Source organism: Lycorma delicatula, chromosome 4, assembly GCF_047948215.1.
Source record: "Lycorma delicatula isolate Av1 chromosome 4, ASM4794821v1, whole genome shotgun sequence".
Classification (NCBI taxonomy): domain Eukaryota; kingdom Metazoa; phylum Arthropoda; class Insecta; order Hemiptera; family Fulgoridae; genus Lycorma; species Lycorma delicatula.
In genome coordinates, this window is record NC_134458.1 from 66,866,312 (window position 1) to 66,881,758 (window position 15,447).

A 15,447-nucleotide genomic window follows, 5' to 3' on the forward strand; every position below is an offset into this window, starting at 1 on the left:
AGCACACGTTGACGACTTAACTGACAAGAAAACAATCATATACTACCACAGGAATAACATCACCCCAGTACTGACAGAGGCCTACAGCAGAGTGACAGTTGACAGTAAAACACAAAATGGCGGACAGAGAGCAGATGCGCACATGTGCGTTTCGTTATACCAGGACCAAGGTCACTGCGGCGTTATAGTAGCATCAAAATATTGCAATTGTAGAACGCTTATTTTCTAAGCACTTTTAGGTACTTGAATGTCACTATAGCGTCTCAGCTTCATTAGTTTTAAGAACATAATAGAATGTAAAACTTTGACATTTGGCTAAAATCGCCAATTTAACATATTTTAGACGGCGATGCGCGACCAAAAGATATCATATAAGTATAATTTATATATATTTAAGTTATTAACATGCTTGGAGAAACGTTTACGCGACATAGGACTGTAGTCATATCATCCTTACATACTTGCAAAAAATATTAGAAACGTATGGTTTTTACCGGTTTTTTCGAACTTTAACGGCAGTGCGCGACCGGAAGATATGTGAAAAATTTAATTTTTTTTTTGCTTTTTTCTTGTCTATACCAACGGCAACTTTTGCGCTCTATAGCATTCCGAAATAATTTTTTTCGAACTACCCTAATCTTCTTTGAATTCATTGTAATATAGGACGATTAAACATCATTATTTTATCTTCACTTCACAACAGATCCTTTACATGCACTACAGCCTTAAGAAAGACCCGGCAGATTGTGGAACGTTACAAAGTTAATATACCGTATCTGTGAATAAACTAGATATCGTCTCTACACAGTATTTACACTGTTAGAATTACCAAATTACAGAAGTTATTTGTGATTGGTTAGTTCATTTACCATTAGTGGTAATTAGTGATGTTTAAGTAATCATCTGCATTCAAAGAATAATTTGCCATTAAATTAAAAATTTAATAACAAGACTATAAGTTAACAAAAAAAGTAATTAAAATTAAATTAATTAATCTATCAAATATAATATTACAAAATAGTATTGTTTAATATGTGTAGATTAATTAAATTAGATTATAAATAACTAAAATTTAATAACAAGATTTTATTTTATTTAAAAATTTGGGAATTACTTATATTCAAAGAATTGTTGCTTTATTCAGAGATATAATGAAATTATCTAAATAGAAATTTATGTACTGTTAGGCAAAAAATATATCAGCATGTGCTGATTTGTATTGATTATTTATCAAAATTTATGAGAACATATCCATACCTCAGTGACAAACAAATACGATACAAGTTTGACTAAATTGTTAATGTACAATAACAGTAATTTACATCTATTTACGGTTTGTAACACTGTTTTGATACAAAAACTCTTGTTTTTGTATCATATGTCATACTTTTCTCAAAAAACATATTTTAAGACCTATTCATTCATTTAGATGGTATATCATAATGGTTTTATGTATGCATTTGTGTGTATGAAAGTAACTTTAAGTACTTGTTATTCAGAGAAGCCCAAAGTGATATAATGTCACCAAATGTTAAAAATTTCCCTTGGTCTCAGATGACACCCTTCCACCAATTTTAGGAGTCCTTTTTATACATTCATTGTTTTCCTGAATCTATGAATATGTCCTTTTTATATTATATAAAGCTATTATACTATTTTATGTTACCTTAATATATATTTTATGTTGTCTGCCAGTTATAATATCATACTTTGGACTGCAACTATCTGTTAGATAATATAATCATAGATATTTAAATGTAACTATAATTAGTATTAATCTTATATGCACTGAACTTATTAAATACCAGTTGTGTCATTGCGTGTACATTTTATTTGTTACTCAAGAGGAACACATACATCATATCTATTTCTGTTGATAAATAATATTAGTAGTACTTCTGATTGTATTATTTTCTGTTTCTTTTTGTTGCAAATTATATCAGGACTTAATTATCGCTAGAATTCAACAGTCTTGTGATATTTACACTTTTTTAATTATAGTTTTAATTTATAGTTTCAATTATAGTTATTAAAGGGCATTATATAAAGCACTGCTAACATGCAAAAACAGTAATATAATCAACAAAACTAATCAACTGAATTTTCAAAATTATTTTTGTGTTGATCATAGTTTTTAACATTTTAAGTATTACGTGATTATTTTACTAATGCTTTCCTACTAATATGAGAAATTTTTATACAAATCATGCAGTAAAGGAAACTGATCTGTTGTAACAGCAGCCTGCCTGTACCATATGAATATGAAGTTTTCCCCATTTGAAGTCAGTCTTCCAGTAAAATGTTCTTCAGAATCTAAAAGAAGCTGATAGAGTATACCATTTTTATTTGACTGTGGATCAAGAACTTTTGCTTTTCTTGCATTAAAGTAAAGTGTTTTGGCAAGAATGGCAAAGGATCCTCGACAACATGTAGAAGAATCGCTCTTGACAAAGCCATCCACAGTCACCATACTATATAAAATATTCTGAAACAACATTTGCCATAACTGTATCACTTTATTGAGACGCTCTTATCACTTATTTTCAACATAAGGAGGGCTTTTGTCATTGGATGAATAACCAGAATACTCATTATTCAATTATTTTGCTTACGCTAGAGTATCATTTATTTTGGATGGAATGAACAATTTTTCATAATATCCACTTTTGGGCAAAAGAGAATCAACATGTTCTTTTAGTGTGAAGACATCAACATTGGAATAAAATTGCTGTTTGCTGTTGGTATCATTAGAGATATCCTTGTATCTAAGAAGGATATCCTTCTTTTTTGTAATTATTTCTCTGATGATGATGATAATGATAATGCATCAAAAATATTTTTAAACAAATATTTGCCAAGTAAACCATTCATACTTAATGTTTTGGTGGTTCATTATTCATAACTATAATACAAAGCAATATTAAATATATATATTTAATAACAATTTATTTTTTATTGTTCACCTCCACCACCCCTTCTGGTGAATCCCTTACCACCATAGACAGACAGAAATAAAATGCTAAACAGCTTGGGAAATATGATGGGACATTAAATACAGGTGTCATAACAGAACAGCTAAAAACCATGGTTATGGTATGCTGTGTGTGAGCAAAGTTTTAAATAGAAATAGTCACATATATATGCATACCATTATATGTGTCTTTTTTCCCATTAGTTAATAATGCCAAGCTAACTGTTCATATCTCCAAAAATGTATTTCTGAATTTAATCTACTAGCAACTTCTACTGTGTGTTCATTAGTAGATTGTTTGCTGTTGATACATTAATGAAAGATTTGATGAGATCTTCTGCAGTTATTAGGTTCTCAAAGAGAGATAGAAGCATTTCTAGGAAGGTTGCCATGAAGTAAACAATAGAAATAACGCAAGTCGAATACTGTTCTTCTTGATGTCAAAGATGTTGATTAAACTGTTTTTGAAGGTAAATGTTGGAGAAATCAGTAAGATGATGAAATTTCCATCGAAGCCAAGAGAGAAATCGGTTTTGCACAATCTCAATCATATTAGATAGGTATAGTCATGAGAACAGTTTCAGATGACAGTGGAAAACTTGAGGTGGCTTCTCACAAGAGATTTGTGTAATAGAACACAGATTTGAAGGTGTACAAAATCTTTAGCCACCCACTGAATTAATCCCATACTTCTCCTTGCCTTGCTGGTGATACCCTCTGTATGCTAAATTAAGACAATTTAGTGTTGATGAAAATACTGAGATCTCTGATACTCTTTTGTCTTTCAACTGCAACAGAGGACCAGCAGTAAATAAAAAATGAAATATTAGTTCTAGAAAAGAAAATAATAATGAAATCCTTAAATAATGAAAGATAAACTTTACTGATCTAATGAGTACAGAGATATTAATGATTAAAAGATTAATGTGACCACTGTTTTGAAAGTTGAAAAAGTTAAATACTATATGTTTTTTTGTTTTTTTTTTTAGATCTTGGTGTAAATATTTATACAAAATTTATTAATTTACCTCAATCTGACAAACTACAAAATGTTATTACAAAAACACAAGATAGATAAGAAACCAGGTGTTTTCATATTAGATGAATTTTAATTTGTTTTTCTTTATAATTATAACAGTAATCATCATTACTAAATGTAATACCACTCACTTTAAATTATTAAATACTAAACTAATCACTAAATTTTTTTCATGAATAATATTAGTTTATGACCAAAACTTTTTTCAAGAAATGTCTGTTGTAAAATATATTTATTTTATATTTAAAACACTTAATTAGCAATATTAGATGATGAAAGAAGGGCATGAATTAAAGAATGGAAAATTAGTATCAAAAGGAAAAAAGGGTGAAATGGCAAAAATTTATATTTTAAGGGTTAAACTACCGCTAAAATTTCCATCAACTCCATAAAACAGTTTAAAAAAATATTATAATAAGTTATTTTAGCACCACCAATAATTTTTATAACATGAAATATTATAAAAAGGCAAAAATAACATGTATAAATGAAAAATCAGCTTCACAGAATTGATATGCAGATTGGTAGCACCTTAGTTAGTTCCAGAAATACTGAATTCCTATTATTTACATGGGATAAAAACATTAAAATTATTCATGGTTTGTAGTGTAACTGATTGATAATATGTACTAATGTAATAAGATATTACTTTCTTCTCCTTAATTTTAAAATGAAATGGCTCCGAAAGAATGTATACTTCAAGAAAGGATGGGAAAACTGTCTTGTGAACAGTAGTAATTGAATCTGAAGTTCTAATCACTTAGATAAAGAGTGCAGAAGAAAACATGATAAGAAAAATTAAATACTAATTGGCTGCTTTTGAATTTTAATTTATTTTATTGCTTATTTTATAAAAAATTACTGGACTTCTGATGAACTGATATCTATCTTTTTAATTAAAATATCAGTATAATTATACAAATCACCCCATAGAGTTCTTCAATTATCTTTCACTTCCTTGTCATTATTAATCTCTGTATTTTATAGATTATTAAATATATAATAGTGTTATATAATATATCGTAAATATAATAGTGATAAATTTAAAAGAATATTGAAATTATAACAGTTTACCAGATTAAATAATTCATAGTATTGTGTTCATTACTTCTAAAAATAATTTTTAGATCAGTGGATTATAAGTCAGACTGGTTATAATAATTCAATTAATAATGGTTGTTAGTAGTAGAGTTATTTGATAGATTATGAAGCATTCTGTGTAGATCTTTTTATTATGTTAAAATAGTTTGTGCTTGCAGGTTATATTTCTAATGTTAATAAAGGATTTCTTTTGTACAGACTGTGTATTTCATGTACTATTTAAATAGTCTTTTTATTAATTAAGTGTCCACAATATACTTTGATTTAAGTTTCAGAATGTAAGTTATTAATTTTGCTTTTCAGGATCTCGCCCAGGAGAATCTAATGGAAGCTTAGCAGCAGAAAGGCTGTCGCATTCACTTCCTGGTAGCCCTGCTGACCGAAGACCAAATTTTGCTGAAGTTGTGGGCTCTGCGGAAAGTCTTGTTGGTCGTGTAAGTGTAAATAGATTATTTCTTGCAATAATATTTATTTTTACTTATTTATATTGGAAAAACATATTATGCCTTTGGGCACTCAGTGAAATATGGTTTAGGTTACTGATTTATTTTTTATTTTTATGGAGTGCAAATTATCTTTAATGTAAGGAATATTAATGTTATTAATAATAATTTTTTTTTTCCTAAACAAAAGATAACTACAACAAATACATAATCAACATTTTATAGACGTGACCATGACTTGGTTGTCTGTCAGGTTAAGTTGTTATATTTAATTATTCTCTAACAAACAAAACCAAGATGATGATATCAAAAATATTCGCAAAGTAATAAATAAATAATGTAATTACCAGTAATACTGGAAATCCTATTATTATTAACAGCTAAACAAAAATAAAATGAAACAAAAAAAGTAAAATAAAACAATAATTATTATACCACATACAAGTTTTCCTTGAATCCTCTACCCAATCACTGAACATAAACTATGATCAATGCAACTTATATTAAATTTATGAATTTTAGTGCAGCAGAACTTAGTGATATATAAATCATCTTAAATATAAGTACACTGGCATATGCTTCTAACCCACAGACATATACATACTCCTACCCTGGCACACACCCCCACATGCTTACTATCAATTGATGATTAACATTTAACAATTTGGTTCTTGCATATTAAATTCTGCAACTAAACTACACCTGTAAGAACATGAACACCTAATAAATCCTATCAGCCTTTTCCAATCCCTTCCATTCAGTAGGTTAGTTACCTGTTCATTCATTAAGACACTGTTTTCCAATTTAACAGTTCTTACATCCGCCAATATCGGGCACTTTCTAATAAAATGCAATATGTCTTCTTTCTCTGTCCTATTACATAACGTGCATAGTCACTGCCCGTTATCCTTACCTGGACTCTTATTTAATCTCCATAGATCATCCCATGCTCTAAATATCACCAACATTTCACTTCTGTTAAGATTATCAGTAAAATAAGTCTGATCTGTGAGTACAACATCCAGACGATTGTAAATATTATGAAATAATGAACTTTCCGCACAATTCATTCATTTCTCCCTTAAATCCTTCTTCATGCATTCATTCATAAGATTCAACTTTACATTCCAATCACTCACACCATCTACATCCTTGCTAAACTCTCAGCCTTTCTTTTCCTCCATTGACTTCCACCCCATTTTACCATCCAATATTGTACTCTTTAACTTTAACAGCAGGTTTACGTGGCCAGTGATCTTCTAAGGTTAAAGAACTTCATCCAAGGTTAAAGTTATATCTTTATAATATATTTATAATTCATAGTAAAAGTAAAATGAAATAAATTAATCTTACTGGTTCCAAGTATATTACTTAATTAGGAGAAGCCTGCGGCAAACAAAATAAATGTTTAATAAAAAACCTTAAGAAAATTTCTTAATTCATTGAACATATAATAACCCCAAACCTGTCCTCCATGTATTACTACCGCCCTTGTTACCGCTTCATAAATGTCCCACTTGCTTTTCACAGGTATTTCATTATTAGCCCAATTCCCATATATTCAAACTGTATTTAGCTACTGACACCTGTTCTCTTATATGCGCTTCAAAATACAGCAAAGAAGTGAAAGTAATGTCCAAGTATTTTTATTTATTGACCAGCTCGATTTGCTCATTTCCACAAAACTATCTTTTGTATCTTGCTTTCCCTTCTCTTGGATACCATAATCTTTGTTTCCTCCATATTAATTATTAATCCCCCATTGTTCACAGTATTCATCATGTTCACAGTAAAGGTTATTCATCATTACCTGCAGTGCTCTTGGCAAGGATGCCACCAATGTCAAATCATCAGCATTCAAATACAATTTGTAATTTTAAAAATGCAAAAAATGCAATTTTACTGCATTAAAACATGAAATATATCTGCAATTCTTAACATCCGATAGATCCATTTATTTGTGAATCAAGAATATAATTCTTCCAAAAAATTACTGGGAACTTGACTGGTTCTAAAATATTATTAAAAAACATAACCAGTATTTTACCGAAATCCTTGGGCCCTGCTTTGTAAAATTCAAAGGTTATCACATCGGTGCCATGAGCTTTATGTTAAACCTTTAACATTCAGGTTATCGATCCAGATGCCCTCCACAATGCAATCCATCAGATCATTGATAAACAATGAGAACAAAGCAGGTGACAATAAGCATCCCTGGTTTAAGCTGCTAAATGTATTAAACCCCTCAGTAAAACTCTCAGAATACCACATAAACACACGCATATATATATTTTTTTTATAACTCCCCAATAACCTTACAAAATTTGTAAGACAAACCTATTTCATATAATTTATACAAAAAGCACTGATCTGTCAATCCTATAGAAAATAACCTTAAAATCAATAAACAGACAGTGTACCTTAACCGCCCCTATTTTTAAATTTCAAATTAATGAAAGTACACAGATTAAAACGATTGTCTATAATAGAATAACCTTTTCTAAAATCAGCTTACGACTCATTTAAAATATTATTATTTTAATCCGTATTAGTTGGTGTAATAAAATAAACAAAAATAGTTTTATTACTACATTAATATATGAAATATCTCTGCAATTCTTAACATCCAATAGATCCTCTTTTTTGTGAATCAGGAATATAATTTCTTCCAAAAAATTATGGAAACTTGACCGTCTCTAAAATATTATTAAAAAACTTAACTAACATTTTACCAAAGTATTTTGGTCCTGCTTTGTATAATTCAAAGGGTACCGTGTTTGTGCCCTGAGCTTTATCTTCTTTTGTTTTCTGCAAAACCACATTTAAATCTATCTCATCAATTGGAGAATTCAAAGTTTCATCCCTCCTAAATGTTAATGCTTATGCAACTGGAACTACTCCCCTGCAAGCAATGGAAATGCTGCACCCATTCACTTACTGTAATTTTTCCCGTATATTTAAATCCCCTTTTTTTAAATATTTTAACCATTTCCCAAAAATCCCTGGAATCCTGAACTCTTAGAAATTTTTCTCTTACCCTTTTAAAAAACTCAGATTTCTTTTCATTATAGTGATTAAGATAATTCTTTCCTTCTTCCAAATAAATTAGGCACGCTTATTCAGTATTAACTTGTCTATATAAATCTAAACATGGAAAACATTTTTCTCGTGCCTTAAGACATTCCCAGTTGAACCGTTTCTGTCTCCTGGGTTTGTTAATATTTCCCCTATTTAACAGATTTCCCCCTGCTGCCTCACAAACCATACCCAAAAGGTTTTTTCCATCCTGATCAAATTTTCAAACAGAGCTGTGCTCTGTATCAAATTTTCCACCACATGCTTGTACTGTATCATCTGCAGATCCCCTCAGATTCAGTACCAGAGACAACAAACAGTTATTGTTTGTAAATGGATCTGCCATTGTGTTGTAACCTCAGTGGGCAAGTAATCTGAGAAATCTGTGGAAATAACTTTTTTTTCTTTTTTTTTTTTTTTTTAACCTCCGAGGCTGCAGTTAAACATTACGGTACAGAGGATGAGATGAATGATTTGTAGCGTGTGTGAAAAATGCCATGCCTGACCGGGATTCGAACCCGGGACCGAAATAACTTGATAATCGTTAACTTCACTTAATAACTTTGTTGATATACAAGATAAATCTACAACCAAACTTCCCATACCCCCAATAAAAGTTCATTCAACCCTCCTATCACTCTCTGTTCTCCCATTCATCACACACAGATCAAACTTCTCACATAATTCAGTCACTTTACGCCCCTGAGCATTAACCACCTCATCCTTTGAACACCTGACTGCATTTACAATCCATTCACTCTCCATTATTTCAACTGGCAGTACCTGTTGATCTCTAATCTACTACTGAAATTCCCTAACAGTACAAAGTAACAGTTTTCGTCAATATTTTCCATAAAGCTCCATAATCTTTCAAAATCATCCTTTCAGTCCCACTACTGCTTAAGTAAACCAGTACAATGTAAATATAGATATCATTGTACCATTTTACTGTAGTAGCTGTCCCCCATTACTTGAAAAAAATAGTTTAAACCTCACAAATTAGATTTATAGCCTAGCATAATTCCACCTTCCGGATTTTAGCCCTTCCATAACCTGAACTTCTAACCACTGGAACCCATACAATTTTATACTCCTAAAACAAATTTTCATATCGCTCAGCTTTTCACCTTCCACCCCAATCTCACTCGTATCATACTTCTCTATAAAAGACAAAAAATTATGCAACCATAACTTAGCCACTGAGTCTTGCTATGTTGTATCCTAAAATCTCTAGCACTTTATCTCTCTCCCCTCCAGATTGTTGTTTAATAGTTTACACTATTAAACAACCTTGGTTTGCACATTAATTTTTTTCCCGGTTATAATTGAGCATCTCGTTCAATTTTACTATGCCATCCTGTAACCCACACATTAACCATCCCAACACCATATAAGTAAATTTCTCTCCCTCCACAATCAGCTGATCCACATTGATAATCATGTTCTTATTGCCAACCATTTTAATAATCTCGTTTTGAATGGCCAAAAGCTTTCCCCGTTTTTCTTAGTTTCCAAACAAAAGTTCTTGTTTTTCAATGTACACTGGTTATCGCTATCAAAAGGGAAATGTGCGATAATAGGAATATTATTCTGTTTTTATCAAGTGTATGCGCCTGATTACTTACTAGTTGTCAATTTATTTGTAACCCATCACTACAAAGGTCCCTCAAAATCACACAACAGTCTGCATCAGATTTAAATTTCAGCCCTTTAGATATTAAATTATTACGGTGTGCCTGGTCTTCATAATTGTCCAGCCTACTCAAAATTTTGACATTTTCCTCCTTAAAAGTCTGCAATTCTTCTTTAAATTATCTATTTTCCTCCATAAGATTGTGAATCATAACTGATATCAGAATATCTTCTTTCATTGTCAGCTTGGCCAAGTTTTCTTCAAAGAATCTCTTCATCATTGCTTCCATGTCGTGAAGGAGATCCTCATTTTCAGGTCCAGGGATTCATTTTGCTGCCTGGCCTTCCCTGTTTGGTGAATTAAATGTGCAATCCTGTTTTCCTTCTCGAGACAGCAGTGTTACAAACATAATTGTTGCAAGGAAAGGAAGTACTGTCAACCAAAAACAAAATTAGAGATGTTTATAAATAATATAAAAAAACACAATTATTAAAAATAATATTAACTTTTAAAATGTTTCAAATGTAATAAAACATGCAGAAATTATAATTAAGTAAATCCAAAGCATAGTAAACCGTAACAACACAAGTAGCATCAGGCAATGCTGATAAGTGAGTGCATCACACAACATCCTCACTCAATCAAGGCTAAAACTCAACTCTTATTCTTGAATTAGTATTCAAGAATACTAATATTAAATTAGTATTCAAATTAGTCTTGAATTTTAATGTTGCATGATCTTAATTTCATAATTATTCATCTTAGAACTTTGAGTCATTACTAATTTTTTTCCTTTTCTTAACTCTGCATTACATCCATGGATAACAACTGATTTTGTTTTTATATTAGTTTAAACTATTAACATTGTTGTCCTTAAATTTCATGTACCTTCTTAAAAACATTAACACACACATTGTTAGTCAGCTATTTAATTTTTTATTTTACTAGTCAATGTGACATCTAACTTAAACCATACTGGAGCACCACTTTGATCCATGAGTGTACTCATATCACTATTTCATTATGTTACATCTAATTAATTTATTGCTGTAAATTTGCACGTTTCATTTGTTTATCTATTTATTTACCCTCAGTTGTGAATATAAGTGTACTTAAGTATGGTAAATACATCAGTCACTGAATAATAGTTAAGTTAACAATTAATCAGAATCTAAAGAACTGTTAGTACTGGAAAACAAGTTTATCTAATTAAATTCAGAAAGTCATTCTCAAGGCCAAAACATTGAAAATGAAATCATATTTCATCAGAAGGCTGGAAAAATGGAGAAAAGATAAGTTTTCTACTATTACTTCAAACCAGATACAAAAGATTTTTAAAAACATCATCTTCCAATGTTAAAATCTCACTTAAAATATGTATTTCATCAGGATTAGATCGTTTTGCTTTGATGATTGATAATGGTATAATATTTTCAATTAGTGAATACACAAAAATTTATATAAATAAAAAAGAAAAAAATAATCTTTAGGGAAGGAATGCAAAAAATATTGATGATTATGAAATAAGGGCACTGACTGGCATACTTTACTTAGTTCTGTTGAAATTAGAAAAAACTATGCATATTATTTATGGGACACTAAGAATGGAGCAAGAGTAGAAGTTGCATGTCAGTTCATGAAAGTCTGTAATTTATATTTGATAAACTGTCGGTGAAACAATTTTCAAACTAAAGAACACAGATAAATTTAGCCGGTTTGAAATAAAGGAATTTTTACAAGTTAAATGATTATTATCCTTCAAAATTCGTTTGTTCTCATATTTGCTTTGAGTTCTGAATTTTCACCCCTAAGACATAATTTAAGTTATCTTTTCAATATTTCTGTTTTCAGATATTCATATTTTAATTCATAATTAAATGATTATTCTACTATTATTATTTTATTTATATTTTAAAGGATTATAAATTTTTCCAGGTATTGGTTGAACAAGGGCTTGGTAAATTCTGCGATCCAGAATTTGTACGATGCACTTCTCGTGAAATGCAAGAAGCACTAGACATGACTCAAGAAGAGATGGATAGAGCAGCACATCGTTTACTGTTGCAAGAACGGCAAGGACGTCCCCTATCGTTCCAAGGACCACCTCCTGCTGGTACACCAGATCCACACTTATAGCACACTGCCCCCACTTCCCATCCGATTAATACCAAGTGCCTCAGTAATTTCTGGTCCAATTTGAATAAGAAAGAGACTTGTATGTTGTTATTATTGACATTTCATCCCTGATTCCTGTATCGCATCCGTGTTATAAATCTTTTAATGGATTGTTTATTATTTGTTGAAATAAATTTGAAATATCGAATGAACATAGAAAATATTTGTAATATAATGAAACATTTTTTTATAAATGGGATGTGGGCTATTATTAATAGAATAGCTGTTAATGATATTTACTATTATTATTGTTGCTGTTGTTGTTGTTGTTTCTTCTGTTGTTACTTGTTGTTGTTGTTGTTGTTGCTGCTGTTATTGATATCGAAAGTGATATTTAAGATTTGGAACAAAAACTTCTGACAATTTAGATGCTCCTTTGAATGTTACACATGGTGTTCTCCAAATAATAATTTTTTTTTTTGTATGTATTAGTTTATTCTCTAAGCAGATTAAATGTTAAAGTTGTAAATTGTATTTTCAATTCCTTATAATATTAATTACTAGTAGTTGAAAAAATGAGCAAGCAGACTACTAAAAATTCTAAATTTAAAACAGTTGAATTAGTGATTAATGATAAATTTCCTGAAAAGATATAAATTACTAAGAAAGTTTTAGTCAAAAATATGTATGTGTGTGTTTGTATATTCACTAATTTATTTGTATGTAAATACTTTATTCCCCATCTAAATGATTTGTTCTGATAAAATATAGAAACAATAGAAATTCCAACTCAAGGCACCTTCTCAGAAGGGAGCCAAGAACCAAGTTTTCCATCTAGCTTATATATAGAAATTGTGTTGGTAACTTTTTTTTTTAAATATATAAATGGCCAAAAAATATTAATTGTTTTGAATGTTATTTTTTATTTTTATTTAGGCAATATTACGGGTGTTTTGTCAATAAGATGTGTTCCTTGTCATGCATGATTGTTTCATTAAAATGTTAAGTGTTACTTATATGTATATATAAAGTGCTCACTCAAGGTTTTAGATATATACTATCATATAAAATATAATACTTGCATATTTCAAATGTAGTGAATTTGTACCGTTTAAACATATTTACTATTTCTTAAGTGTTTTTGAATCTTAATCATTTAGAAAATCCTAAAATTAAAAACTAAAGGTAAAATTTTTAGATGTGATTTAAAAATGACTTTTGATTACGTATCATATATGTGACAGATATGTAATAGAACCAAATATAAAAATAAGGTCTTTAATTTAGAAGTGTTTAGTTTTTCTAAAACAGGTCAAACAGTTGTAGTTTCATTTTGTTAGACAACAGATTAAATATATTCTATTTTATGCAACACAAATTACAATAATTAAGGTAAGGATGCAAAACATTTAACTTATCACATTAACTGTGGGTGCAAAACATTTAAATAATTTTAGTTACTTGTAGTATGATCCTGAAAGCATGCTTAATATTCATTTGTAAACTTAAGTAAGTAAATGTATTTACATTTAAATATATATATATATATATATTTATTATTTATTCAAAAGTATGTTTTGGTATTTTTAAGCTTGGTTAATTAATACTTAATATATTGTTTGTATATGTTGTATGTATACACATGTCTTTGTGTGTCTTTTTATTTGGTTTCTTCAAACTATCTTTAGCATTTGAAATACTTTGCTTTATTTTTTCAACGCATTTGTAGAACTATAGATGCTGTAACATAAAATTAATTATATCCTAAACTCTAAATGTATACCGCATATTTAATTTTATCAAATATGAAACAGATTGATAAATACATTTATATCTTGATGTCCTTTTTGTAAGTAAATTTACTTTTTCTTTTGAAATTTTTACAAATATAAAATATATGTAGCAGTAAAAATTTGCACTGTGAAATATATTATTTGTTTTATAAGTTAGTTTTTAATTGAATTAAGAGTTCACTTTTTATATCTGTGGTAAGATGAACTGTGGCAGTTTTTAATAAACAAAAGAGACTCCGAGCAGTGAATAATTATCTACCTACAATTATTTAAATGTATTAAATCATAAATATTAAATTACAGATATAAAAAAAAAATATTAATTAATTATATCAGATACAGCTTGGTGTCTGGTCTCTAAAATAAATGACCTTGTAGTTTTGTCATGTTACAAATTTTCAACTCTGAAATGTTATGTATATCAAAATAAGAGTTTTATTAATTATGATGGTCAAAACTGAGAGCATAATTAATTAATTGGAGCAAAAAATAATTTATATATTGCATTTTTAATTAAAAATAGTATTGAATGATCAGTATATTAATAGATTGCACTGAGAACAAAAAACTGAATAAATAGTGTGGAATAAAGTGTATCATTTTATTATGTAATTGAAATAAATTTTTATACATTATGAAAATATATAAAAAAATACTGTGCAGAAGTCTTAAGTGGTGAATTCTGCATCAGATCCCATAATGTAAGAAAAGAATCACAATAAGTAAACATTATTATCAAATTGAATTCAGTATATACCCCTTAACTTTATGTAACTTATTTCTCAAGTGATCTGAGTCATCATCTCCATTATAAAAAGGCTTAGGAATGTTTGTCTTGTATTTTCAGTATGACAAATATCTTGGCCCATGATCTGATGATAATTTTATATTATCTTATAAAATATATTAATAAAATAGAAGTAACAAGTCATTTAGATTAGTTACAATTTTAACATAATTTTTCCTTACTTCCTCTCACGTAGATCCAGCGTTAGTAATTAAGGTATTTAATTTATTCTTTCACATTTTTCTAGACATTCAATAGTAACTTTGGCAGCTATCTACAAAATGGCATTTCATCCTAAGTTCACCTTTTAATATTAGCGCCTTGTTTAAATATTGTTAGGCTGTACAGTTGATCTCAATTTTTATACTCGTATTTAATGATTTGTAAATAAAATGAATATATTGTGTTCAGTTGCCATAAATAAATGCAATTATTAAATCTTTTTTTTGCATTAATGCAATTTGTAAGCAATTCTTTTATTTGTTCATTC

At 29.2% G+C, this 15,447-nt stretch overlaps 1 protein-coding gene across 8 annotated transcripts in view; it reads left to right on the forward strand.

The window, feature by feature from the left end:
* Ca-alpha1D (Ca[2+]-channel protein alpha[[1]] subunit D) overlaps positions 1-13,991 on the forward strand; it is a 659,257-nt gene extending 645,266 nt beyond the window's left edge. For 4 of the 8 annotated variants that reach the window (XM_075363219.1, XM_075363217.1, XM_075363218.1 and 1 more), the window contains 2 exons: positions 5,415-5,545; positions 12,198-13,990. In XM_075363219.1, coding sequence (XP_075219334.1) covers positions 5,415-5,545; positions 12,198-12,398 — 332 coding nt within the window. In that variant the 3' untranslated portion in view covers positions 12,399-13,990. Of the gene's footprint in view, positions 1-5,414; positions 5,546-12,197 lie in introns of all 8 variants that reach the window. The other 4 variants (XM_075363216.1, XM_075363221.1, XR_012756106.1 and 1 more) reach the window with 3 other exon arrangements.
* The last annotated feature ends 1,456 nt before the right edge of the window (positions 13,992-15,447 follow it).